General features: G+C 38.9%; 2 protein-coding genes across 2 annotated transcripts; both read right to left on the bottom strand.

Moving 5' to 3' along the window:
• Positions 1 to 268: 268 nt before the first annotated feature.
• afdnb (afadin, adherens junction formation factor b) lies at positions 269 to 15,008 on the bottom strand. The gene is made up of 24 exons (XM_074692489.1): positions 14,913 to 15,008; positions 14,488 to 14,680; positions 12,140 to 12,246; positions 11,928 to 12,055; positions 11,741 to 11,823; positions 11,552 to 11,623; positions 11,250 to 11,446; positions 9,797 to 9,942; positions 9,625 to 9,719; positions 9,266 to 9,537; positions 8,954 to 9,097; positions 6,026 to 6,224; positions 5,848 to 5,939; positions 5,668 to 5,754; positions 5,514 to 5,579; positions 5,323 to 5,396; positions 4,003 to 4,121; positions 3,770 to 3,931; positions 3,570 to 3,664; positions 3,334 to 3,480; positions 2,389 to 3,255; positions 795 to 894; positions 627 to 678; positions 269 to 399 (listed from the first exon to the last, which is right to left on the bottom strand). Exons 1-24 carry the CDS (start codon positions 15,006 to 15,008, stop codon positions 306 to 308), a joined length of 3,687 nt encoding a protein of 1,228 aa, XP_074548590.1. The 3' UTR covers positions 269 to 305.
• Positions 15,009 to 19,737: 4,729 nt separating this feature from the next.
• LOC141806123 (solute carrier family 22 member 3-like) lies at positions 19,738 to 23,351 on the bottom strand. The gene is made up of 8 exons (XM_074691389.1): positions 22,953 to 23,351; positions 22,756 to 22,859; positions 22,519 to 22,673; positions 22,144 to 22,312; positions 20,791 to 20,837; positions 20,694 to 20,758; positions 20,516 to 20,619; positions 19,738 to 19,786 (listed from the first exon to the last, which is right to left on the bottom strand). The coding sequence occupies exons 1-8, from the start codon at positions 23,349 to 23,351 to the stop codon at positions 19,738 to 19,740; spliced, it is 1,092 nt and encodes a 363-aa protein (XP_074547490.1).
• Positions 23,352 to 24,338: the final 987 nt, after the last annotated feature.

The raw sequence follows: 24,338 nt of genomic DNA on the forward strand, positions 1-24,338 counted from the left end.
GCTGCCTTTTTTACACAATACTGTTTGTTTTATACTCTACTGGAATATTACAGGCTTCAAAAGGCTCTTTGAACAACAACAAAGAGCATAACTATTTAAACATTGATGCAAGGAACAAATAAATGCAGAATACAAGCACTGAGCCACTCAAATCTAAATTTATAACCTTGCACTAATTTTTAAGATTCAACAAATGACGTCTGACTCAGCCTGAAGTAAGAATTAAATTCGCAGGATCAGTTTCCTGTGGTCGCACACGTTGGTACAGTTCTTGTTCTTGTTGTAGTCATCTGTCTAACTTTCCTTTATCCACTCGACGCCAGTGAAAAGAGACGCTGACGCTCCTTAAAGGTGAGCTTTTCAGGAGCCGATGCCCTCCTGATTTTCTCCTCCTGGTTCCTGTAAAACAAACGAAATGTTAGCAGGAATACCTGAACAGTGGAGAGTAACTTGTGGGACACAATCACCAGCCTCTGCTTTGTTTTTTGAATATATAAATGAAATCATGCGGAGTGAAATCTGCATGTTTGTTTTTCTCAGGGATCCTTCCAACATGTGTGAAATCTGTTGGTAGAATTAAATTAAGTTAAAAGTAGAAATGTTTGTCTCTCAGATCTCAAACTTACTCTTTTGTCGCCGTTTTGTCGACGTCTTGACTCCGTCTGCTCTGTTGTTGATCTGAACACAACATGCAAATGTTAAAATGTGCACTGAAGTGATGACTCGTGTTTAAAATCTTTAAAATAAAGGAAACAGAAATTAAAACACTGCTGAATTTGGTTGGAAACTGTTACCTGTGTTTGTCTTTTCTTTCCTCTGAGACAGACGAGTTTCTGCCGGCTTCTCCGCCTCCTTCAGTTCAGTGTTGATGTTTCCAGCCGAGCTTCTCTGGCTCTGAAGGTGGAAACGGATAATGAAAGGAGTCAATTTGCTCCTTTAAACATTAAACTTATCAAGTAAATGTCTCAATTCAACACAGAAAAGTCACAAAGACTGCATAATACATTTTTTATAATCCTTTACTTAAATTCAAAGTGAGTTTAGAGCAGAGGTCTGCAACCTTTACTTTTGTTGGAGCCATTTTTCCTCGGCTCACCTGGATTAAAGTCATTCAGGAAAATTAGTAAAATTCTAGTGATTAATAATCTAAACGAGAAGTTTTTTTGTGTTGATAAAATTGCACATGTGATGTCTTAGTTTTTTATTTTTGATAAATTTGCAAAAAAAATCGAAATAAAACTGATATATTTGTAATGTAATTTTAAAAAGTTGCATAACTTTTCAAAAAGTTTATGATGAAAAAATTGCAATTTTCCTCATAACAAATGTATGAAATTTGAAAAAAAAATCACACAATTTCAAAATAAATAAAAAAAATAATAATAAAATTAGTCAAATTAAGAAAAAAATAAAATTAAATTGAATTGCAAAACATTTGCAGGAATATAAACAATTATGAAATAAGCAAAATCTTGGAAAAATTCGACTTTTTTTTCTAAATTTGAAAAAAATTGAGAAATCAAAATTCAGAAAAATTGCATAAAAGTTCAGGAAATTTTGAATGAATCTCCAGAAAATTTTAAAGCTTGATTGCAAGAGGTGAGGCATATTTTGTTCAACAAAGTGTTAACGCAATTTCTTTTAAAACAATGCCTTAAATTTAGGCAGTTACCTACTTAAAGCTTCAAGAAGAAATGTTTACTGTATTTCTACCATAAAAAGTTGTTATAAATATGTCTAAGGGAGGAAATCCTCTCTAAAAACCCCTTAAACTTTTAAACAAAGGTTGTTTTATCCTGTGATCTGACTCTAAAACTGCTTTATTTAGATTAAAATGACTCTAAAAAATTGTGTTTGCCAAATTTCTTAATACACATTTTGAGTTGCGTGCACATTAGCTGTTAATATTGTTTGAATTTTGTTGCTGATTTCTGTGGGCTTCACTAAAAAACTTTACTTACAATACTATGTTCAAGGAAAGAAAAAAAACATGTCTTAGTTTCTTTAAAAGATGTGATTGATTTTTGATGAAGAGACATTAGCCCTACTCACTTTCCTTAAATCCACTCATTCTTTGACAAAACTGGACTCTAATCAGGTGTGTTTGTCTTAAACTTACTGGAAATGTCCGTTAAGACTAAATCTGAGCCACAATCACCTGACAAGTCCAGAAAAATTAAAGTTTTTTAAGGTTTTGTAAGGGTAAAAGGGACACCTGAATTGTTTGCAGAGAGTAAAGAAATCTGCCAGAGAAGTAAAAAAAGAATTTGTTTGTCATCAGGAAATCAAAGAGGTAACGTTGTGAGGTGTCAGTTTTGTATTTAAAGATCTTGAATCACTTAAACTTGCTCAGATTTCTGTTTTTGAAGCGTCCTCTTTCTAACTTACGTCCGTGCTGCGTCTCGGCTGCGTCCTCTCCTCCAGCTGCTGAATCGTCACCATCATGTCCAGATCCTCCTCGTCCTCCTCCTCCTCCTCGGCTCTCTGCTGGATCTCCTGCAGCCTCCTCTGAAACTGACACTCCAGGCTGAGCTTTCGGAGCCGCTCATTCTCCTCCGCCGAGCGCTTCGCTTTGCTCTGGAGCTCCTGCACCTCCTGCTGGAGGAGCTCCACCGCCTGGAGCCTCTGCTGCTTCTCCAGCTTCTCCTGCGCCTCCCTCCTCCAGGGGTCAGACAGCTCCAGGGGGTCTTTCCTGGGCTGGGCTGGAGGATCCTGGAAGGAGACGTGTTTAGTTGGGGGGATGCTGACTTGGGGTTTGGCTGCGGGGTCTGTGTGCGTGCTGGATCTCTGCGGCTGAGGAAGCTTCTTGATTGACGGGACGGGACACGCGTAGATACTCTGAGCCGGGCTCTGAGGACTCCTCCCGTTAACTTTAAGACTCTGGCTCATCTTCAGAGCCAGCAGAGACGAGCTCTGGAAGGTCGTGAGCGGAGGATTAGTGTGTGTGTTAATCACTCTGGTCACGGGGATGTCGATGCGTATGGGCTGGATCGAAGGCGTAGGCGTCGGATGTTGTGAGAAAGGAGTTCTCCAAACTCCGGCGCTGCTCGTACGGCTCCCCTGCTGCTGTTTGGCGGGAGACACGCCGTCAGAGAGGATGTCGTGAGTGGAAACGCTGGAGCGAAGCGGGAAGGATGAGTAGTGGCTCGTGGTTTGCTTCGCGTGCTGCTCTCGCCGCTCACTCAGGGTCTGCTGTTTGTCCAGCAGGGGGCCTCCGCTGTCCACGCACAGGTTCTCCTGAGACAAGGCTTGACGCTAAAAAGAGAAAAGTGGAGATTACAGCAGGATTCAATGTGATGACTCACAGATCTTCAGGATTTGATTTAAACTCACCATGAAGGTCTTCTTGCTCGATCTGTGTCCGTCTAAAGGCGTCAAAGACACTCTGAGTGTCTGCTGCGGTCGTCCAGATCCAGATTCAGATGTTTTCCTGTCTAGGGATTTTGGGGTCGGGAGGGTCAAGTATTCTCTGGGATACGTCTGAAAACAAAAACAAAATTCTTTGTACTTTTTTCTTTCTATTAAAGATTTGATAAAATCAGGCGTTCACATTTACAAAAAGGTCTCACGTCATTGGTGCAGAGGTTGATGCTGGACACAGCAGCAATGTTTTGCACATTCACATCAGGGTCAGTGTTTTCATCTCCGTCTCCAGAGGCATAACCTGATAAAACCAGGAGGAGCAAACACCAAAGAGTTGTAGTGGTGACTTTCCTTGGAGCTTTTCTCACACTGCAGATAAAAAAATGTGAAATTAAAGAGAAGCTACCGCTGGTCATGTTGGGGTTGGAGCGATAGAGTTGTCTGTTTCTCTGCATCATCTGCTCCTTCTTCCTCCTGCTGTTTCCGTGCAGCGGCTGTGACGCTCCAGGATCCACGACGCTGTACAGCTCGTATGTTTTACAGTTTGGAATAGCGTAGATTTCGTCCTCTAAAGAAGAAGAAAAGGGTTGAATATGGTCTTAAAGAGAAAACAATGTTTTTATTTTAGGATGTATTTACCCGTAGTTTGCTCCAAGCTCGGGTCACTCAGCAAAGCCCCCAGACCGTGGAAGCTCGCTCCAAACTTTGCAACTTGTAAAGTGACGACGGGGCCAGTTTGCATCATGATCGCTGCTGCCCTAAAACAATATAACATTACAAACATTTTAAAAACACTGGGAGCGAGGGTCTTCAACCTGCAGCTCTTTAGCTCCTTTGCAGTGGCTCCTTGTAGCTTTAAAAAATATTATTGAAATAATTTATTTTTATATTTCTCACAGAAGGTATTGACCTTTAAAGATATTGACAATAAATAAAATCATGCATTAACATTATGTTGAACTTAATAAAGCTTCAAGATTTTCTTGAACTTTTTGCAGTTTTGTTTTTTTTAATTTTTGTATTTTTTTCACACTTAGAAAAAAACATATATTTTTTGGAAATTTTGCGAATTTCAAAAATGTTTGAATATCTGAAAATTTTTGCAAATTAGAAAAATTAATTTAAAAAAATGTTGCAAATTTTTTTTATTTTTTTGAGAATTTTGCATTTTTTGATTTCAATTTATTTAATATATTTAGCAAATAAAGTTTTTGCACATGTTTAAATTTTATTTTTAGTGAAAAAAATGCAAATTTTTAAAATTTAATTTAAAAAAATGTAAGAGAAAAATGGCACCTTAATAAATACATGTCTTTGCTTTCTTGTATTTCAACAGTATTCTTATTTTAAGAGTATTGACAAGAAAAATTTGCTAACCCCACTGGCAGATTTTTGTAAAGCAATTTAGTCATTTTTGTCTTTTTAATATTTTGAAATGAGCCATTTTTCTTTACATTTCTGGTAAATATGGCAGATAATAATTCAAATAAAACCATTTTTAACGAAAAATAAGACATAAACACTTGATTAAATTTAAGTTTTTGCAGAAAAAAAGGGAATCAGGAGAGTCTACAGCCTGTCTGTGATGTTGAATTTAGGTATGAGAGCTTTGAGTTTCCAGACTGCCAAAATACTAACAAACAGGTCAATGCTAGAATATATTTCATATTAACTATGTTTTCCATGTAAGTATTCAGCATTTTGACATGATGACATTCACCAACTATGGAGAAAAAGTATAGCAGAGGTTTTGTACTAATCAGAAACATCATCAGGATGCTGGTGGTCTCCTGCAAAGAACAGGAATATCTTCACTCGTTGGAGGTCAGGTGTTTATAAAGGTTTTTTCAGTATGAGGTCCAGGCCAAAGCAGTGATGATAAATGGGTTTAACATGCAGGCATGAATTGTTTAACAGCTGACGTCACGGCTGGGTTAATGCCCAGAAAGTGACAGATACCTTTCTTGGCCGATGCCGACCAAACTCTGTCCGTCCACACTGAGCAGCTGATCCCCGGCCGTTAACCTGCCGTTCTGCAAAACATGGAAACAGAAATGACTCTTCCATTACTCAAATGTTTGCCTTGTTTTAGTCTATTTCAATCATTCTCTACACTCCAGCTGAAGCTAAAAGAAAATATCAGATCTCACCATTTCAGCCGGCCCTCCTTTCACGATGGATTTGATGTAAATGCCGAGGTTGCCCTGCCCTGCTCCCTGAAGCAGAAAAAGCAAGAGTATTAAGTTAGATTTAGCAGAAAGTTCCAGCTTGTTTGCATCAGAGCTAAAAAAAAAAACCAGTCACCTTAGCAGCTACGATGCTGACCCCCATCCCGCTGTTCAGAGGTTTGTTCAGAGTAATGGTCACAACCTCTGGCTCTCTGTGCGCCGTCTGTAGAAGAAAATGAGATTAATCGTGTTATTTTTGATGTAATATTAATTTGTTTCTGTGTATTTTATGTATTTAGAGCGTGTTTTAGCTAACCAGGTATGTTGTGTCAGCAGAGGAGGTCATCTCCCTGAAGTACACAGTCCAGTCCCCTGTCGAGTTTGGCTGGGATGTTAAAGAGCAGAGACCTAGAAGAAAATCTTTGTTATAAAACATCACTTCTGCTTTAACTCATATTTTAAGAATGTTAAATACTACGTCAAAAATCAAGAACCTTTCCGGCAAATAGGATCCAAAAACTCCCTGAACCCCTGAGGGATTCCTCTGATGGTATCACAGGAGTATCCTCCCTCCGGCAGCAGGAAGGGCAGGTGGAGGTCGAGGCTCTCCTCCGGCTGGATGTCCCGTCCTTCGCTCCGAATCAGGTTATCTGCTGAGGCCTCCGCAGCCGTCACTACAGCATCGATCAAATCCTGCAGCGAGGATGACAAGTGGATCAGTCGGCGGATATATTTCAGGGAAAAGGTCGTTGTGGTGTATGGATTGGCATTTGTCATTCTGCGACAAAGCTTCAGGGAAGGGACATCCAATCCGCCTGCTGTGCTCCTCAGAGAAACACTGAGGACGACTGGTGACCTCATGTAAAGATGAAAAAGTAAAGTTTAAGAAAGTTTTTATTAATCTATTCATTCATGCTGGGGATGGAGAAGTGTTTACTGATGGCAGTAAAAACTGAAGTCCTCCTAAAGACTACACAGTATCTGACTTTGTTAAAACAACATTTTCTGATTCTTCATATACTTGAATTCAGAGGAAATAAAGTTTAAAAAAATATCATTCCATTCCAATTAGGCTATTTTCATTACAAACTAAGGTTTAACATGTAAAATAAACAATAGAGATTGTGGTTTGCAGCCACGAATTTAAGGAAAACCCTAAAATGTGAATACTTTAAGTGGCCATAAATATTCTAAAATATTAAAGAGGCTTGATTGAGATTTATAACTGACTATATCTGTAATATTCGACAAAAATGTCAGTATTATTTATTTAGCAGGTTTTAAAACTCTGTGGTACATAGTGGTACAAGTAAAAAAGATTTTAATACTTGTATTAGTAAATGAAGTTACCTTAAGGAGCATCAGTTATGGTCGTTGTCTTGATTACACAGGAAAGCAGTAGCAGCTGTTTCCTTAAATACCGTTTAGCTTAAATTTAGCTCTTCCATTAGCCACCACTGATAGCAGTAGTAGTTACTTCGTGTTGAAGTTAAGTTAAATTAACGCATAAGGCCTTCAAAAAGACAACTCCATTATTTAAGCTAAACTAGCTACTAAGCTAACAACGCATCGGCGCCCCGCCCTCCCGCGCTAACGTCCACGTGACATGCGCAGTTCATGTTGACTGCCAAACAACACCGAACGACAAGACAACGGACTCTAATGAAAACCTGTAGAAATGTCGACTCAGAAAGTTGTTTTCCTGGTCATGGTATCCCGCAGATGTGATTTGACTTCAGAAAAAGTAAGTTTTACTCATTTCTGTCTCCTTTTGATAAGAAAAGACGAGTCAGACATACCATCTCTCAATTTTTATCATTTTTCATCAACTCCAAGCTAGCAGCTATTCCTCAGTGAAGATTAGCTGCTAGCTTTGAGTTGATTGCTTTGTTTGATTGGAATTTTAACTATATCATCATTTTTTTGTGATGAAAAGCTGTTGTTTTGAAATTAAATGAGATAAAATGATAATTGGTTGTGCTGTTTCTGACTTAAAATCTTATTTTTCTTTAGGAGCTTACAGCTAAAAAATATTGCGTAAAGCAGCATTGTCTATTCATAAATATGGTTTGTTTTATGTTAAGCAAAATCTTTAAGGTTGTTATTAATCATATTATAAAAATAGGGTGATATGTTCTTAGGGGCTTAGTGTGGCACTGAATATGATTGATTATTTTACAATTAAAGATATGGTTGTCATATAGTGAAAGCTCTATTATAGCTAACCCAGCTAATTTTGATTTCCAGTTAATGTGAAGCCTCAAATTCTCCAATACTGTTCCAAATAGAAGCATAAATTGTGAGGTTTTTTTTTTTACTAAAGTTCTCAATATTTCTTCTAAAAAATATAAATCCATTTTTGTGAAGAAAAGTCTCCGATGGGTAAATAGAAATAACCTAAATTTAAAGAAATGTCTTCCCTTCATACTGACAGTTACTTTTATGATAGTAAGCATTGATATTGTTTTATTTTTTCTTAAATGTGTAGGCCAGTGTATATACTATTTAACTTGTTGTCATTTTCTGTTACTGCTATACATATTCAATATTCAAAGAACTTTATTAATCCGTTAGGAACTTCGTTTGTAGTGTACTCATTCATAGGTTATTTATCTTTAATTTAATTTAATTTTATTGTTTCTTTTAATACTACATTTTGATTGTTTATTTGTTTATATACACATTGGCTTCAATATATTAAACATTTTGTGTCATATTCTAGCATTATCAATAAAAACGTAAACTAATGAATTGTGTATGTGTATTTACATATATATTTACCCTCATGCTTTGCTTTTTTTTTTCCTAAAATAACTGTTAAAAACACATAAAAAGTGTTTGAATTTTGCACTCCTTATTGTAGAATTTGCACTTTGCAAACAAACATTAAAAAAATGACAGCATACATGCTCATAATTGCCTTTTTGTAAAGTTTATGGTCTTGGTGGTTAGAAATATAAATTTATTTACCAGTGGTTTGTGGTGTGTTCCCTTTCCAGATTGAAAATGTTGTTGAAGATGTTAAACCCAGGCTCCACTAGAGGTCAGTGTTGCATTTCTTTATTATCTTGTACACAGCCATTCATTAAGTCATCTTCCCTGAATATTGAGTTACTGTAAGGCTTGGCATTGTTCCTGTCACTATGAGATCAGTGCTGTTGTGTTTTTTCTTTTATTTCATTCATAGATTTTTGTTCTAGACAAAAGTAATGAGTTTATACTTTATTTTCTTTACGGCTTGTTCGTTATCATGTTCAGGACTGTCAGTTGCTGCATCATTTATCCACACTTATTGTTTAAAATTGAACAACAGTGACTCACTTTCTGCTCACTCTTCACATGAGTCTGGATTTATCCCAAAACACCAACACAGAGAGTAAAAAGCATAAGAATAAGAGGAATGGGCACAAAGAAATACTCACAAGGGGGATGTGTGGCTCATTTGTTGCATAAAGGTAGCCAGCTAACAAAGTCTTCAGCTGCAGTGAGTTCAGCTTAAAACAGGTATTCTGGACGTCCTTCGCATCCTGCATCGAGTACTTATTCATGGTCAGGAGTGTGGTTGCCTGGAAACAGCCAGAAGTGGTATTTTTTAACATCTTGTACAGAGTAATGTATGTGCTCTAACAGATAAAAGTCTGAACAAGCGATAAATGTGAAAAGAAGTCATAAAAGGACGCTCCAGTTTGGTTTTTGCGTGGGAAAAGCTTCCTGTAGACCATGGAGAGACTGACCTGGATGATGTGTCCGAGGTGGCAGTCCGCAGCCAGCTCCAGGCCCTGCCTCTCCGCCCAGGCCTCGATGGCTGTGAGCCTCTGCCGGAGAGCCGCTCCCCAGTAGTGGGAGCGCAGGCCCGGGGTTTTGGCCTCTTGGCTCATCAGCTGGTTGAAGAGCCAGGCGCTGATGAAGTGGAAGAGCTGGGAGAAGAGCTGGATGGTGAGGGCAGGGTTGACCCGGCAGCGGCGCAGAAGAGACATGGTGTTCATCAAGGTGTTGAGCACCATCTCTGCAAAAGACAAGTGTAACGGTCTCTGAACTAGAGTCAAACCGTTATCCAAGAGGCTTGAGTGGTGCATGGTGTTGGGAGGTTTACCTATACCGGCGGGTAATCTGCCGTGGCGCTCTGGATCAATCAGAAAAGTTGGCAAATGCTTTCTTAGCTCATTCTGCAGACACTGCAGCAGAAAACTGAGGAGATGAAATAGAAGATGTAAGAAGGCTGTTGTATTTCTGGTAGCATGTCTTAGCTGCAGTGACTCTTGTACCCGTAAGCTTTGTGCACCAGGTGGGACAGATCCAGCTGACTCTGCTGCGTGAGCGGGCCGAGGTCTTTGTCATGCTTGAGGAAGTTCAGGAGCTCAGAGGTGTTGGCCATCCAGAAGGCGAGGGCCCCGGCCATGGTCTGCTGCCTCTGCAGGGTAAATTTAGCAGCACGGTTATGTAATCCCTCAACACACCTTGAAGACTTGACTTTGATTTTTGAGCTTTTAAAGGGGACATATCATACTGATCCCTGATTTAATACTTACATATAATAAATTTGAAAACAGGACCTTTCACCCCCTGAATTTTCAAATAATGAGATATTGTATTTTTTCTGATATCCTAGAACGAGATTTCATGCCTCTGAAAATAGGTCATTGCCAGTTGGCCGCGAGATTTCGACCGTCATGACGACACGAGGATCCTTTCTTTTTATTGGAGTAATCTGATAAAGCAGCTCCTCCTCTGTGATGTCAGTTAGTCACACAACCGCCACTGAGGGATACACCCACCAAGAGCCGACTGACTGAGTGCTGGATGCAGGGACTCTGCTCTGCTGAGCAGCTCGGCTTTACATGGTGAATTAGCAGTTAAAACACTGTAGTTTTAGCAGACGTGGTAATACTTGTGAGACTGTGATATTTGCATGCTTGTTCTGACATGCACTGTGAACCTGGACCACAATAATGCTGCGGTAATAACATAGTGAGGAACTGACGGTAGAGGCGATCTTTAGACGACACTTTCAGCATGATGGATAAAACAGACAGAGAAAAGTGAAGGAGCAGGATGGAGCCCTGTTATAGAAATAGTTTATTGGTGAAGTCTGCCTATATTTCCACGTATAAACTATACATGTTACAGTACCGCTTTGACTCACCACACTGAAGCGTCCTGAGATGATCTGTGTCCAGGTGGATTTTCTTCCTCCTGAGCTGCAGAACCGTCCAGGTCTGACTCGGGGTCCAATACAAAAGGACGTATCCTACACTCTGCCATTTTATTAGTGCTATCAATGCCTTACGGTGAAGTTTTGGCAAACAGCAAACTCGCTCGGTCTGCTCCATTCAATATGGCGATTTTGTAAATACTGCCATGCTGCAAAAACCGCCCCCTGGCTCTACTCCCTCCGCCCCTCTGATAGAACTGACCAATCAGAGCACAAAGGGCTGTGACGTTGCGAGGTTACTGGAGGTCATTCTCCAAACGGAGCGTTTCAACGAGATCTTCAGAATGGCCTAAAATGAGGATATTGAGAACACGATTGTGGGGCAATGAAGGAACTAAATGACTTGTACTGAGGGCAGAAATGCTTTACAGGCATCCTAGTCTGGCACAGTGAAAAGGAGAAACAAGCATGATACGTCCCCTTTAAACATTCAGTTAAAAGAAATTGATTCCCAGTTTGTGGAGCTGAGATGTTCAGTATTGTGAGAAAATCTCGAGACATCTTGCCTGGATGACCTTTCCTGTCATGGCCACCATTCTGCTGGTGACGGAGGTTACGCTCTGTGGCGAGGCAGAGCTTCGCCGGTGTTGCCTCTGCAGAGCGAAGCGCCCCGCAGCATAGAGGACGTACGCCGGTGAGAGCTTGAAATGAACTGTGGAGCTGTTGGTGTAATTTATGACTGCAGACAGGAAGGCTTCCTCAGCTGTAATGCAAACACACCAGCAGGGGGCAGGAGGGCATTGTGGGGGATAAAGGTGAGCTTAAACTGATGTAACAAAGAGGAAAGGTGTTTTTGTTTTATACTCACAGGAATCAGAGAAGTGGATGAAGACGGGTAATCCAGGTTGTTCTGGGTGAAATCTTTCTGTGTGTTTTGCTCCTGGATTTTAAAAGAGAAGTCGTCACCGCTCTAGTTTTATGATATTAATGAGAAATAAATGAGTCCTGCGGTGCTTGTTCATCATCAGTTATTTCCCATGTTTTGCAGATGACTTACCGAGGTCAGCCTGCCTCTTTAGCATGTTTGTCTCATGGTCGGACTCGCAGATGCTGTTGTTGTTCAGCAGGGATTCAGCTGACCTGGATATTTGATTTAAAGGTGGACGTTGTTCTGACAGTTAGGTCGGCCCTGGAGCCAGCGGTCTGCAGAATAAAATTTTACAGCGAACAGAGATGAATCTTACCCGCTCCCATCCCCTGAAAGCTTGTCAGCTGTTTTACTTCTGCTCTTCTCTTTCTTCTTGTCTTTTCTTGACAGTGTCCTCTTGAAGTTTTGCATCACGCCTCCCTTTTCCTTCTCTTGACAGGTTTCCTTTTTAAACACATAAAAAAGCACAGATATAAGAGATGATGTGTGGGCAGGATGAAACTACAGACAGTTTAATGTGTGTGGTACCTCAGAGCTCTCTTTGTCTCTCTTGAGCACAAAACGTCCTTCTCTGCTGTTTGTGGTCCAGTGTAGCTGAACGACCAGAGGCCGCTCATCCAGATCCAGTTTACGCTCTTATTACAACAAAGAAAAGGAGAAAAATTAACCAAAATACTCTAAATATACTGTTTTATATGTCATAATGAGAAACTGTAGGATTAAGCCCACATTAGGTCCCTCATGTCTCAAAGTAAGCGCCTCTGATAGCATGTTTATTTAAACATGAACTGTTAGGCGGCCTGAAATGAGTCAACAGTTAACGCTCCCTGAAGATATATTTTGCTTTTTTCTGTTGTAAACCATCTAGTGATTCACCGATCCAGCTTTTCTGGTCCTTATACCGATACCGATATCTGGGCTTCGGGTATCAATCCTGATCCAATACCATTGTTAAATAATAACCTTCATGGCCTACTGTGGGATAAGACTGGTAATGTTTTGAGTTAAAGACAGAAATGAGTACATATAGCATATAGCATATAGAATTACTGACGTTAATATTTATTCTAACTATAAGTGTTTAAATGTTTAACAACAGTTAGGTGAAAAAATGCTTCAGAATTTACACCTTGTAGACTAAGGAAGCACCTTCAACACCTTGAAGCCAGGAATTTTTGGCTTTAGTTGACTAAAAGCTTAATAGAGACAATACAAAGTGTCACTTTTTCCCCTTCCCTGACATCTTAGCCCTCTCCCTTTGACCTCAAAATTAAGAAATGAGACACCACTTCATCAGACGTGAACGCCTAAAACCAAGGGCCAAAGAGTAGAATTGGGGTTGACCCTAAGTGTTAGCACCCTCGTTAGCCAGCACTAGCATTATTGGTCAGCCCAATAAGTTATTGATATCTATTCTACTGTCGGCCCAAAGTAGGGGTGGGTAAAAATATCAATGGATCGATGCATCGAAATATTTCCTCGCCCAATTCAGTATCAATTTAACAAATCCTCTGAATCGATACTGAATTGGGCTAGGGGGAATGTGTATGTTATTTGCATTGTATGGACGAGGGCCACCAGAGACCAAACAACAAAAAAATAGCAGCCAAAGCAGCAGCATAAAGCCAGATCCATCGGCTTAAAAGTCTGATGTTTGGGTTGTTTTATTGTTTCAAAACGTGAGGTGACAGAACACATATGTTCACATGGGGCATGAAAATCGATAAACGAAGCATTTAAATCAATATTGAATCGAATCGTGAGGTGCTTAGCAAAACCCAGCTCTAGCCCCAAGTATCAGTCATATGTTGTTTACGTTTTTTCTGTAGTAGCAGAGGCTCTAGCTCCAGTTAGTGGCGGTTGTCTTTATGCTACAATGCGATATATGCTGCGACGCTCTATGACCTGGATGTAAACAACCACTGCAGACAAACAATGCCACTTTGTGTATTTCAATTTGACAGTATTTTAAAGTAAAAAAATATACAGTAAATATACTGTTTGATATGGACATAGCCTCTGTGACATCACCCGTCTGTTAATGATACAGGTATTTAAAGTCTTTCATTTGTGGGGATGAGGCACGTTTTGAAGAATAGGACGCCCGCTTGAGCAGTGCCTCTGATTGGCTAAACTTGTGATCATAATATATTCTAACTTCCTGAGTTACAAAAATATTAACCCCTTACAGAGTGTGCTGATAGGGAAATAAAGCACTCAGACCAAAGCCTAAGTTTTTTGAACCAGGCTATAAACGTGTTTTTTATTACTTTTTGGCTTGGTGTGTGTGTGGTTTATGGTCTTTCTGCAGCCAGCTTCAAGTGGGATCTCGAAAACCTGCAGTTTTTCTGCACTTTCACGTGGTTTCATCTCTGCTTGTTGAAAAAAATGGGGATAAAGTTGTGTAAAGGCTGTGTCTGCTTAACTTGATAGTGGGGGTGCTAGCTCTGCTAATGTTAGCCACACACTGTTCAAACAACAATGAAATTAGAGACTTTGCCATGGGCTGCTGGAGATGGGATCAACACTACCACATTTTCTTGTTTAAAGAAAGTCTGATCCAGACTCTAGTGTTGGTGTAAATGCAGATCCTTTTAAGAAAGTTTGCTTTAAAAAGCTCATTGGGAAAATGCTGCTGGTTTTGGATGAACATCCCTCTCAAAAAGTGTCTGTTCTGCAAAATTAAATGGAAATTTCCCTTTAGCTCATATCAAAAGATTTAGACTATGCTAACATTCAGGCTTGTCGACACAAATAAAACAATCTTTACAACTGATCATCTAAACCTGACAAAAAATCAGCCTTAGTATCGAGCTTTGATAATAGAGGGGTGATAAAACAGATTTAGTAAAACTCTGAAACTTTTTTGTTCTTACCTTTACTTGCGTGAATCTCAAACAGCGAATAATTCGTCGTCAGCATCTTCATATCGGGCCTAAATTTCTCTGAGAGAGTTTCGATGACCTCTTGAGTTGAAGAGTTGCTGGAAACACGCAGACACTTTGTGGCCACATTTCCTCCGACGTGATCCTCGAAGTAGAAGCGCATCACGCCATGAAACTCCAAGTCCTGGAAAAAAATACACGCATTCGCTGCATCTTGCAAATTGATTTTTATCACTCTGATTGCACTGCAAAAACTGAAATATGATCAAGTGTTTCTGTCTTTTTCATTAGAAAATGTCTTGTTAGGCTCAAAAGGAGCCACATTTATCCGACCAGTCTAGAAAAATGTCTTATTTCAAGTTGTTTAAAGATAAAAATGAGGTCTGAATTGCTGTAACAAGTAAGTGGTGACTCACCTTGTCCGGTTGGCTTATCTCAAAAAGATCCAGTCTGTTGTTGTTCCACTGTCTGATAACTTGGGCAAGTTTCTCTCGTCCGTCTTCTTCCGGCATTTTCCCCAAACTAAGGAAAGAGTTTTATCCGACGAAGGAGTTTTTATTGAGCCGAAAGAGTCAGAGGAAACCGTCCTGTGACTGAAATTCTCACCAGTCCTGAGGATCTCTTGGACTCCACTTGTCTTTAATCTGCTCTGTGTCAGTTATACGCTCATCGTACTGTGCAGTGAGCTCTTTAACTTAATTGAATACTTCACCCTCACATCCTCATCCCCTTTCCAAGCCCCCACGCCCCTCTGACCCCATTTAACGGGTCAGTGGGTCTTTGTTATGTGAGGGAAACAGTTTCCCAATCATATATCCATAACAGGAAAATCACTTCTCTTTGTTTCACGTAATTCACATAAACAAAAGTTCAGTTTATAGCCTTTCCAATCTGATTTTAAGTATGTGTATCTGAACCGTGCCGCAGAGGTCATCATGTTGTCCCGTCCTAAGCGTCCTGAGCGTCAGTCTCAGACGTTTCCACATCCACCATGAGAGATTTCCATCCCATTTTTATCAGCGACATGGATATTTACGCTTGAGGGAATCCCACTTCTCATGCATACCCGGGACTCTCAGCACAATTTACGGTTTCATGTCTCCCCATTCAGTCAGCACTATGTATGTAGGGCAGCTTTTGTTGGCTGCTCTGGGTAAAACTACAAGGGAACAAAAGCTCTGACAAAAACAACTCTTAATTAGATATACGCTAAAGCATCAAAACGGAATAATCAGGGGTATTGTTGTCTGGATGTGAGAGAATTCAGGGAAGATGCCTTTAAGTAGCGGAAACCTTAGTCTGAGAAAGAAGCGAACAAAGGAAATCAGGGTCTTTAACTCTGCTCAGGTTACATAACATCAGTCTGATACAGACGTTTCAAAACTGTATCCTCTGGAAGTTTCCTAATCCATCACGTAGGCTGGGAGTCTACGGCGCACTATATTTTCAGAGTTACTTAAGCCCCGTTTCCACCAAGTGGTTCAGTTCAGTTCGTCACGGTACGGCACACATTTGGCAGTGTTTCCACTGACTGATCCCCAAATTACCCACCCGTACTGTCCCACTTTTTGGGACCCTTCTGTTGGGGTGCCAAACTAAACCCATCTGATCCCAAAAGGTGGAACAACAACACTGCAGACTGTTGATTGGTCAAAAAATATGTTACTTCCTGTGCAACAGCGGCTGCTATATTTCTTCTGGTATCATGCTTTTATGTAACTGGGGCGACTATTAGCATCCAGCACCCAACGGGGCAAGGCTGGCTGTGGAAAAGCTAACAGGACCATGCTAAACCAAGCCAAACCGTACTGATCCAAACCGTACTGATCCAAACCTGACTTCTTGGTGGACACGGGGCTTTAGGGGGTATTCTGCTTTCCGATACTGTAAACATTGATATAAAGTCACAATGCTGGAAGTTCAGACTGGGCATGTGCAGCTTTTCAAACCTCTAGAGTTCATATGTTGGAGAAATCCCTGAATCGGTCTATAAACTGATCAAAACATTTTATTCTTCACCACATCGTCACTTGCTGAGACTTGCTGAACTGATTAGGTCATAAGGATCCCCTAACTGGTTCATGGACCTCAAATACCAAGGTCCATTGGGCTGGCCAATCAGGGGGAAAGGGGGGGTTATGGAGCAGGAAAGTTTTGGACTAAAATAAGGGCGTGGTCACACAACATCCGTACCGTGCCATACTCAATCAAGGTTGCCATTACCTTTCTGGCCGGTACAGCCCATAGTCACACTACTCCAATAGGAACCAGACTCAAGCACAATTGCCTAAATGTCATATCATAACAAACTCCGGGCTTGTCTACGTCATCAGGAAGTGTCTGTTGTTTGTTTGGAATGATTGTTGAGAGGAGCGGTCACAGCAATTATATATCATGGATACATACTTCATAGACGTGGTTTTTCATGTCTGTGTACTGTACCAAAGCGCACCCCTCCAAAGTGTGTCAAAGCCAATAAAGTGTACCGTACCTGAACAGTGGTCACAACAGCCACACAAGCTGTACTTCAGGTTTAAAGCGTGCATGGGTACGCAACAGATGGCGAGTGTGACTGAGCCCTGAAACAGCAGGAAGAGAAAACCAGCAGTAAATCATGTAACGGTACTACAGGGTCAGAGTAAAGGCCTTCAAAAGCACAATTCCCCTTATTTCATCAAAACTACCATATCAATAATTCAGTTGAAGAATACTTTAATTGCAATAATCTCAATAGATATAAATCTATGATCTTGTTATATATTTTGTAACTACACAACTGAACTGTTTGACAACACTGTTCTTACATGGTTTATTAGCTTAACAAGCTAGCACTAGTTTACTTTTACCTTTAATGACTGAGAGGGTCAAAGTTATAAAACACAGTACTGCAGTAGCTATGTTCAAATGCTAAAAAAGACTTCATGTATTTAATAGAAAAATGTACTTCTTACTATACTAAATTTGCAGAAAATCTCAAGTTAGTTTTTTCTCAAACTCAGGTGTATAATGTAAAATAGCATGAATACACTATTTGTCAAAGTGTCTTTAATATATACCCTGGGATTTAACAGGTATCCAGCTACTGCTCAGTAAAAGGATTATCTCCAACTGTAACAGTAACAATAAAACAAGGAACACATTAATGCGTTTTAACTATAAATACAAAAATTCTGTTAAAGGGTTACTTCTGCTAAGTAGTTGTTCCTCCAGACAAAAGTCTGATGTGTTTATACTCTAACTTTAGTAACTTGTCTAACTATATGTCATCAATAATAGGAACTGAATAAAACCGGTTGAGTCGTCTCTATAGCTTGAAATGTATTTATTTATTTATTTATTTTTAATAATCATTTTTTCTGACCCCAGTGTTCCAATAACAACAAATAAATAAATAAAAAAATACATATAAATAAAAAATGTATTTTTTTCTTGGCTTGAACTTTAACAGGTCAAAAATTGAATACACTTCATATCCTTTGCATTTATAAATTGAAAGTCAAAGGGTTAAAGGTATTTTTTCAGCAGGATCCCCCAACCATCACCTATATTTCTAGGGTTTTCAGCCTTAAATTTTATTTGAGGTGGCATTAAAAAGTCTTAAAAAGTCTTAAATTTAACTTGCTCAAACCTGCAGATGCCCTGCTACAGAATACACTTAGCTTAAATAGCTAACTCTAACCCAGTGTTGTAAATGTCTGGTTTGGATACATATTCGTGACGCCAATTTTCTGAAATGGGAGTAGAAAAATTAACGTTTGGAAAGTAAATAAATAAAGTCATAAGCTATTTTGGAAAGCTTAAACAGGCCTTATTTATTATTAATGTGATCACTTCAACTATGAAGTTGTCTTAACTGACACTGGAGGTTAATATCTGCATCCCAGTAGTTTGAAAGTCAGAGAATTTTAAGAGGAGTGGTGCTCCACAGATAAATTCATGCAGGAAAGAAACTGTAGTGTTTCAGCTGTGGACAGTCAGTAATAAAAGCATTTTCAGTGACAGATTTTCATGCATCGTTACTCATGATCAGAAAATGTTTGGCTGAAATTCCTTCATTTCACCAGCCAATAGCCGATGGACCAAGAACTAAATCCTGGACCCTGAGCCAAGCCTTCAGAGAAGAATCATCCCAGAGCTCCTCAAGAGCCAGACTGTTGGATTTTAAGTGGTTACATGGATTTCATGGTTGGACATTGATATATATATAAAAATAAAAACAAAGAAGAACATTTTCCTTCAGATTTAATCAGTACAACTTGTTTGAGAAGTCTTTCTAAGCAGCCGACATAAAACACAAACAAAGAAAGATGAAATCCTGCCTTTGTTCACTAGAGTCTAAGATGACAGAAAATTTATTGATCTGTATCAGGGGTCTTCAACCTGTGGCTCTGGAGCCTCATGTGGCTCTTTGAATCCTCTGCAGTGGCTCCTTGTAGCTTTAAAAAAATATATTAAAATAAAGAATTTTTATTTTTCTTACAGAGGGTATTAATGGCTAAAAACCCTAAATAAAATCGTATTAACATTTTGCTAAACTAAATATGCATCACCTCTTGCAATAAAGCTTTCAATTTTATTTTAGATTTTTGCAAATTTTCTTAATTTCAGTTTTTTGACATTTTTCAAATTAAGAAAAAATATCCAAATTCTTTAAAAGATTTTGCAAATATTTTAAATTTCAGCTTTTTGACATTTTTTTTGAATTAAGAAAAAATATCCAAATTTTTTTAGAAGATTTTGCAAATTTCTTAAATTTCATTTTGAAATTTTTTTTAATTTGGAAGAAAAATCCAATTTTTTTTCATTTTTTTCAATTTCTGCACATTTTTTTGAAAAATTATTCCAATTCCACCTTTTTAAACAAATTTTGTTAATTTTTAAAAGTTTTACAATATTATTTACAATTTTGTAAACACAGAAAACATTTTATTCATATAATTTTTCACTAGATTTTTACTATGTTTAGGATTTTATCAACATTTCTGTCTTTATTGTGAAGGTGAAGTAGATTTTCTGGCTCCTGAATGACTGAAATCCAGGTGAGCTGAGGCTTAATTGCTCCTATGAAAGTAAAGGTTACATACCCTTGATCTATATGAATATGTGATTATAAGGCCTCTCACTGTGAATCACTCATCCACACCTTTAAGGTCTCTGTATATCAAGTGTTACACAAAAGTGCAACAACAGCCACATTGCGTCGTAAACAAACACCAACAGTCCAGTGATGGTCCAGCTCCGTCAGATAACCATGCAGTTTGTCTCTGCGGGCTTTAACATCTCTCTTCTCCTGAAAAAAACAGCATAAAACAAAAACAGACACTAAGGATTAGAGTGTGACTCTTACCATGCCATCTGCCTAATTGTGCGTCTAAATTTACAAACATTCACATATTGCCACCTTCGTTTGACACCTTCCCTGCCGTCTCCCCTACTCTTGACACCTTTTCCCTGTCGTGTCGGTTTCAATCAATTTTTAAACCTGTTAAACCTGGTTTATAAAGATGAATTACATGTTATAGTAAGGTTAATTTTTAGATAATTTTACCCTTTGAGATTCTCCACCTCCTCGATGGTTTCTGGCAGAGCGACTTCTTTCATCTCAGGCAGCAAAGTCACCAACCCACTGTACACCACTGACATCCCACCTTAAACAACCAGACGTGACTTTGTTAGAAATCAACACTTTGAATCTTACAAACATTATTTACTTTAGAAGAGTATTCATGGATTATGGCGGGGGTTTACCGTAAAGAAAAAGAGGAAGCTCCTGCCAGACACTGGCCAATCTGTAGAGGAGAAACGGGGCAACGATTGCTCCAAAGTCGCTCGCTGATGAACACACGGACACGCCTAGATTTCTGTTGAAAGTCAGAGGAGATTTTTCATAATTAAGCAAGACACTTCTAGTGCTTAAGTTCCTATTGTTTGTCTGCATTTCTAAAAGTAATGTTTTAAGAAACACATCTGCGTACCATCCGATCATCTATGGACTTACAATGAAATTAAATCAACTCACCAGGCGTAAATCAGAATCAGAGTGTTTTTTCTCATACTCTGGGATCGAAACAGATCCATCACTGAAACAGGAGTTACCGTGTTCTTCTCTTCCAGAAGAGTTATCTAAAAAAAATCACACTCAGTGGTTAACAGTGTGTCAAAAACTGCTTTAAATTAGATCAGTTATTTTGTCATACCTGTGGAAGATTTGGTAGTAAAAGTCTCCCGTTGCATTTAGCAATTTTTGATGCAACTCTCATCGCTTCTGCATCGCTTCTCTTTTGTGAGAGCAGCCATCGTGGTTTTGTGAGAGCAGCCATCGTGGAGACTCAGGTACAAACCTGAGAAACAGACACATCCTGATTGGATTAAATATAGCTACGACCAGGGGTCTGCAACCTTTACTGTCATAGGAGCTGTTTTACCTCAGCTCACCTGGATTAAAGTCATTTAAGAGCCAAAGAATCTACTTTATCTTCACAATTAAAACAAAAAACATGTATAAAATTCTAAAGAAAGTAAAAATCTAAAATTTTCTAAACAGGATTTTTTTTGTTAATTGAATTTTACATGTGATGTCTAAGTTTTTTTTTATTATTAATAAGTTTTGGAATATAATAAATAATAAAAATAATAATGTAAATTTCAATTAGTTGCAAAATTTTTCAAAAGTCTTAACATTTCAAAATCTGAAGTTTTTCATAAAAATGAAATTAAAAAGATGTGCTAAAATTTGCAAGAATTTCAAAAATTTGCAAAAAAAAAATGTAATTTCAAAAATTTGCTAAATTAAAAAAAAAACAAAAATGGCAATGTTTTTTTTAAATGGAATTTGGGGATTTGCAAAAAATTGCATTAATTTTAAAATTTTCAAAAATTTCAAAACTGCAAAATTTAAAAAAAAACGTTTTTTTAAATCTTAAGTTTTTCATAAAAATGAAATTAAAAAGATGTGCTAAAATTTGAGAGAATTTCAAAAATTTGCAAAAAAAAAATTGTAATTTCAAAAATTTGCTAAATTAAAAAAAAAACAAAAATGGCAATGTTTTTTTTAAATGGAATTTGGGGATTTGCAAAAAATTGCATTAATTTTAAAATTTTCAAAAATTTCAAAACTGCAAAATTAAAAAAAAAAACGTTTTTTTAAATCTTAAGTTTTTCGTAAAAATTAAATTGTAAAAATGTGCTAAAATTGGCAAAAACTTCATAAATTCACAAAAAAAATTAATTTCAAAAATGTGCTTAATTTTTTAAAAAATTCAAAATTTTCAATTTTTAAAAAAAGATGGAATTTGGGGGATTTCCAAAAATTTCAAAACTGAAAAATAAAAAAAATAAAAAATTGCAAAAATTGTAGTAAAATCTGTGAAATTTTTTTTTAAAGCTTTATTGCAAGATGTGATCAATATTTTTTTAACAAAATGTTAACACATTAATTTATTTTGTGCCAATGTTCTTAATCATTAATACCCTCTGTAAACAAAATAAATACTCTTTATTTCAGTAATATTCTTTAAAGCTAAGAGGAGCCGCTGCAAAGGAGTCAAAGAGCCGCATGAGGCTCCAGAGCCGCAGGTTGAACACCCTTGTCTATGATGAATCAAACTGTTCATGTAAAGCAGCTCCTGTGTGTGTGTGTGTGTGTACCAGTGGTATGAGATGAACAGAATGCAGGGCAGACTCATGACCAGCTGCAGAATCCTCCAGGAGGACAGGAAGTACGCCAGACCGGGCAGGATGACCATGCCGGTGGAGTAGAAAGTCCGACTCACCATGGATACGAATTTCCTGTTGTTGGATCCAAAGAACTCAATGACTGCACCGAGAAGAAAGAGGAAATGTTAACAGCTTTCATACATGAGATACATGAGCAGATGAAACAAGCTGAAATGTCATCGAACGTCATTGGTCTCTGGAGTTTGAGGGAATCCTGATCTATGGCACGAGTCAGGCAGCATGACGTCTATGATCTGACCAAATTTCCCCAAATTTTCCTCCTCATACGCTGGAGTTTGAACATACCTAGGACATAGTTAGCCGTCCACGCTCCCTTTCCAAAAAACCCTTGCAGAAACCTGAAGGTGAGCAGCAGTGGGTACCATGGCGACAGCATCACTCCAACACCTGAGACACCGAGGCCAAGCATCGATGCAATCAAACATGGCTTCCTACCAAATCTGTGACAGATCAGAGCGTCGTCATCGAGAGTATCACCAGAAAAAAAAGAAAGTGAACTTATTTATTTTTGTGTGATCAGACCTGTCAGCCAGGTACCCTGTGATGAAAGCTCCAATAAAAAAGCCCAGTGCTAAGAAGACTTGATTCAGATCAGCCAGCCAGGATCTCTCACAGACCAGAGAGAACTAGACAGAAGAAAAGAGACCTTCAGAAAAATAAGCTGATTCTGGATCGTTTTAGTTTATCATAAAGTTAGTGCAGGAACAAATAAGACCCACCTCAGAGACTATCGTGCTGTGGCTTTTATCAAACACCCACCCTCCGTCACAGCGCACCGACCGGGTTTCATTCAAAGCCAGCAGCCAGTTCACATCACTACACTTGTTCTGACCTTTGCTCCAGTCCACGTCAAACCTCTCACACCTCCTGAGGGGTCCCGACCCATCAGAGCCAGGAACTGTAATCTCCTGCAACTCCAGGTCCGTCCAGCCACACTCCTCCTGGAGACGCTCAGACCCAGGGATCACACACCGGTGATCCGGGGTGTACCCTAAGAAAACCACCCCGACCAGGACAAACGCAAAGATGATCAACGGAAACGAACCGAGCAGGACGATCCTCTTCTGGAAAGGTCCGAAGTCTCCGACATGCTCGATGAGTTTGTTTACATTTGCCATCTGGATGAACTGGAGTCTGGTCTGAAACACTCTCTGTCTCTCAGGGGAAGCAGCTGCTCTCTGCTCAAACTGCTGAAGAGGAGACACGACTGTAAGGAAACAAGATGGGCACCAGAGGTGACCAAAGTCCTCCTCTCTGTCCGATTATTGAGTTACTCAGTCATCAGACGGCTTATACTCCAGGTCACTCTGACCTAAGCCGTCTCAAATCTAAGTCACAGTCTAAGTCTCATTAATTTCAGATTTTCTTATATTTATATTATATGCATATGTCTTTTTATATAACAACATGAATGAAATAAAGATCAACTAAAACTATAACAAAAATCAGAAATATCTAAGAATTCCAATTCAAATTGAATCCGCACCCCAGAAATCGTAGAAGAATTGAATCAGGAGAAAAACATATCGTCCCAGCCTCACTACCTCCTCTTTAAAGAGTGTTTATTCGTCTTCGCATGTTCATAGATCTGACCTGATCGTCATAAGATCTTCAGAGACTCCTCACCACATAAAGATCTCCCAACCCGTTCATGACACATTGGCTGGACGGCCCTCAAACACCAAAGTCTGCCTTAAAGCTCCGCCTCCAACTGGTCCTCTAAAGGTCTGGCCAATCAGAGGGTAGGGGGTTTGTTGATCGAGGAGCCTTAAAGAGACAGCAGCTAAAATATCAAGGCTGAAATAAGACGTCTTGAGCCGAAATCTGTTCTCCTTTATTTAAACCATTTTGTGCGTCAGAAACTTTTACAACACAGATAAGATGTTTTCCACTTTGGGTCGGTCCAACGGACTCTGACAGCAGTGAGAGAACAGCACCCTCCCGTGTTCGTCCAAAACAAAGTCGCCTCCCAGCTGAAAAACAGAGAATAATCAAAAATCTGTTTCTTATTTTGTAATCCATGAATTCAGATACTTTAACGAACCTGAAACATGTCGTCTTGTATTGAGGGAAGCCCTCTAGGAAACTCCATGTTGTCCACCACA

The sequence above is a fragment of the Halichoeres trimaculatus genome, unplaced genomic scaffold, assembly GCF_033239565.1.
Source record: "Halichoeres trimaculatus isolate MK-OKI-2021-1 unplaced genomic scaffold, fHalTri1.1 fHalTri1_scaffold_17, whole genome shotgun sequence".
NCBI lineage: Eukaryota > Metazoa > Chordata > Actinopteri > Labriformes > Labridae > Halichoeres > Halichoeres trimaculatus.

Bases quoted from the DNA above. Each gene is read 5' to 3' on its own strand.
- afdnb (XM_074692489.1), bottom strand. From the start codon at position 15,008: ATGCCGGAAGAAGACGGACGAGAGAAACTTGCCCAAGTTATCAGACAG. The intron at 3,932-4,002 runs GTAAATACATCC...CTTCTTCTTTAG, and splicing joins GAGCTTGGAGCAAACTACGG to AGGACGAAATCTACGCTATT. The intron at 679-794 runs GTAACAGTTTCC...TGTTGTGTTCAG, and splicing joins GAAAGAAAAGACAAACACAG to ATCAACAACAGAGCAGACGG.
- LOC141806123 (XM_074691389.1), bottom strand. From the start codon at position 23,351: ATGGCAAATGTAAACAAACTCATCGAGCATGTCGGAGACTTCGGACCT. The intron at 20,620-20,693 runs GTATGACAAAAT...GATTTTTTTTAG, and splicing joins TACTACCAAATCTTCCACAG to ATAACTCTTCTGGAAGAGAA. The intron at 19,787-20,515 runs GTGAGTTGATTT...TGTTTTTTTCAG, and splicing joins CTGATTCTGATTTACGCCTG to GAGAAGAGAGATGTTAAAGC.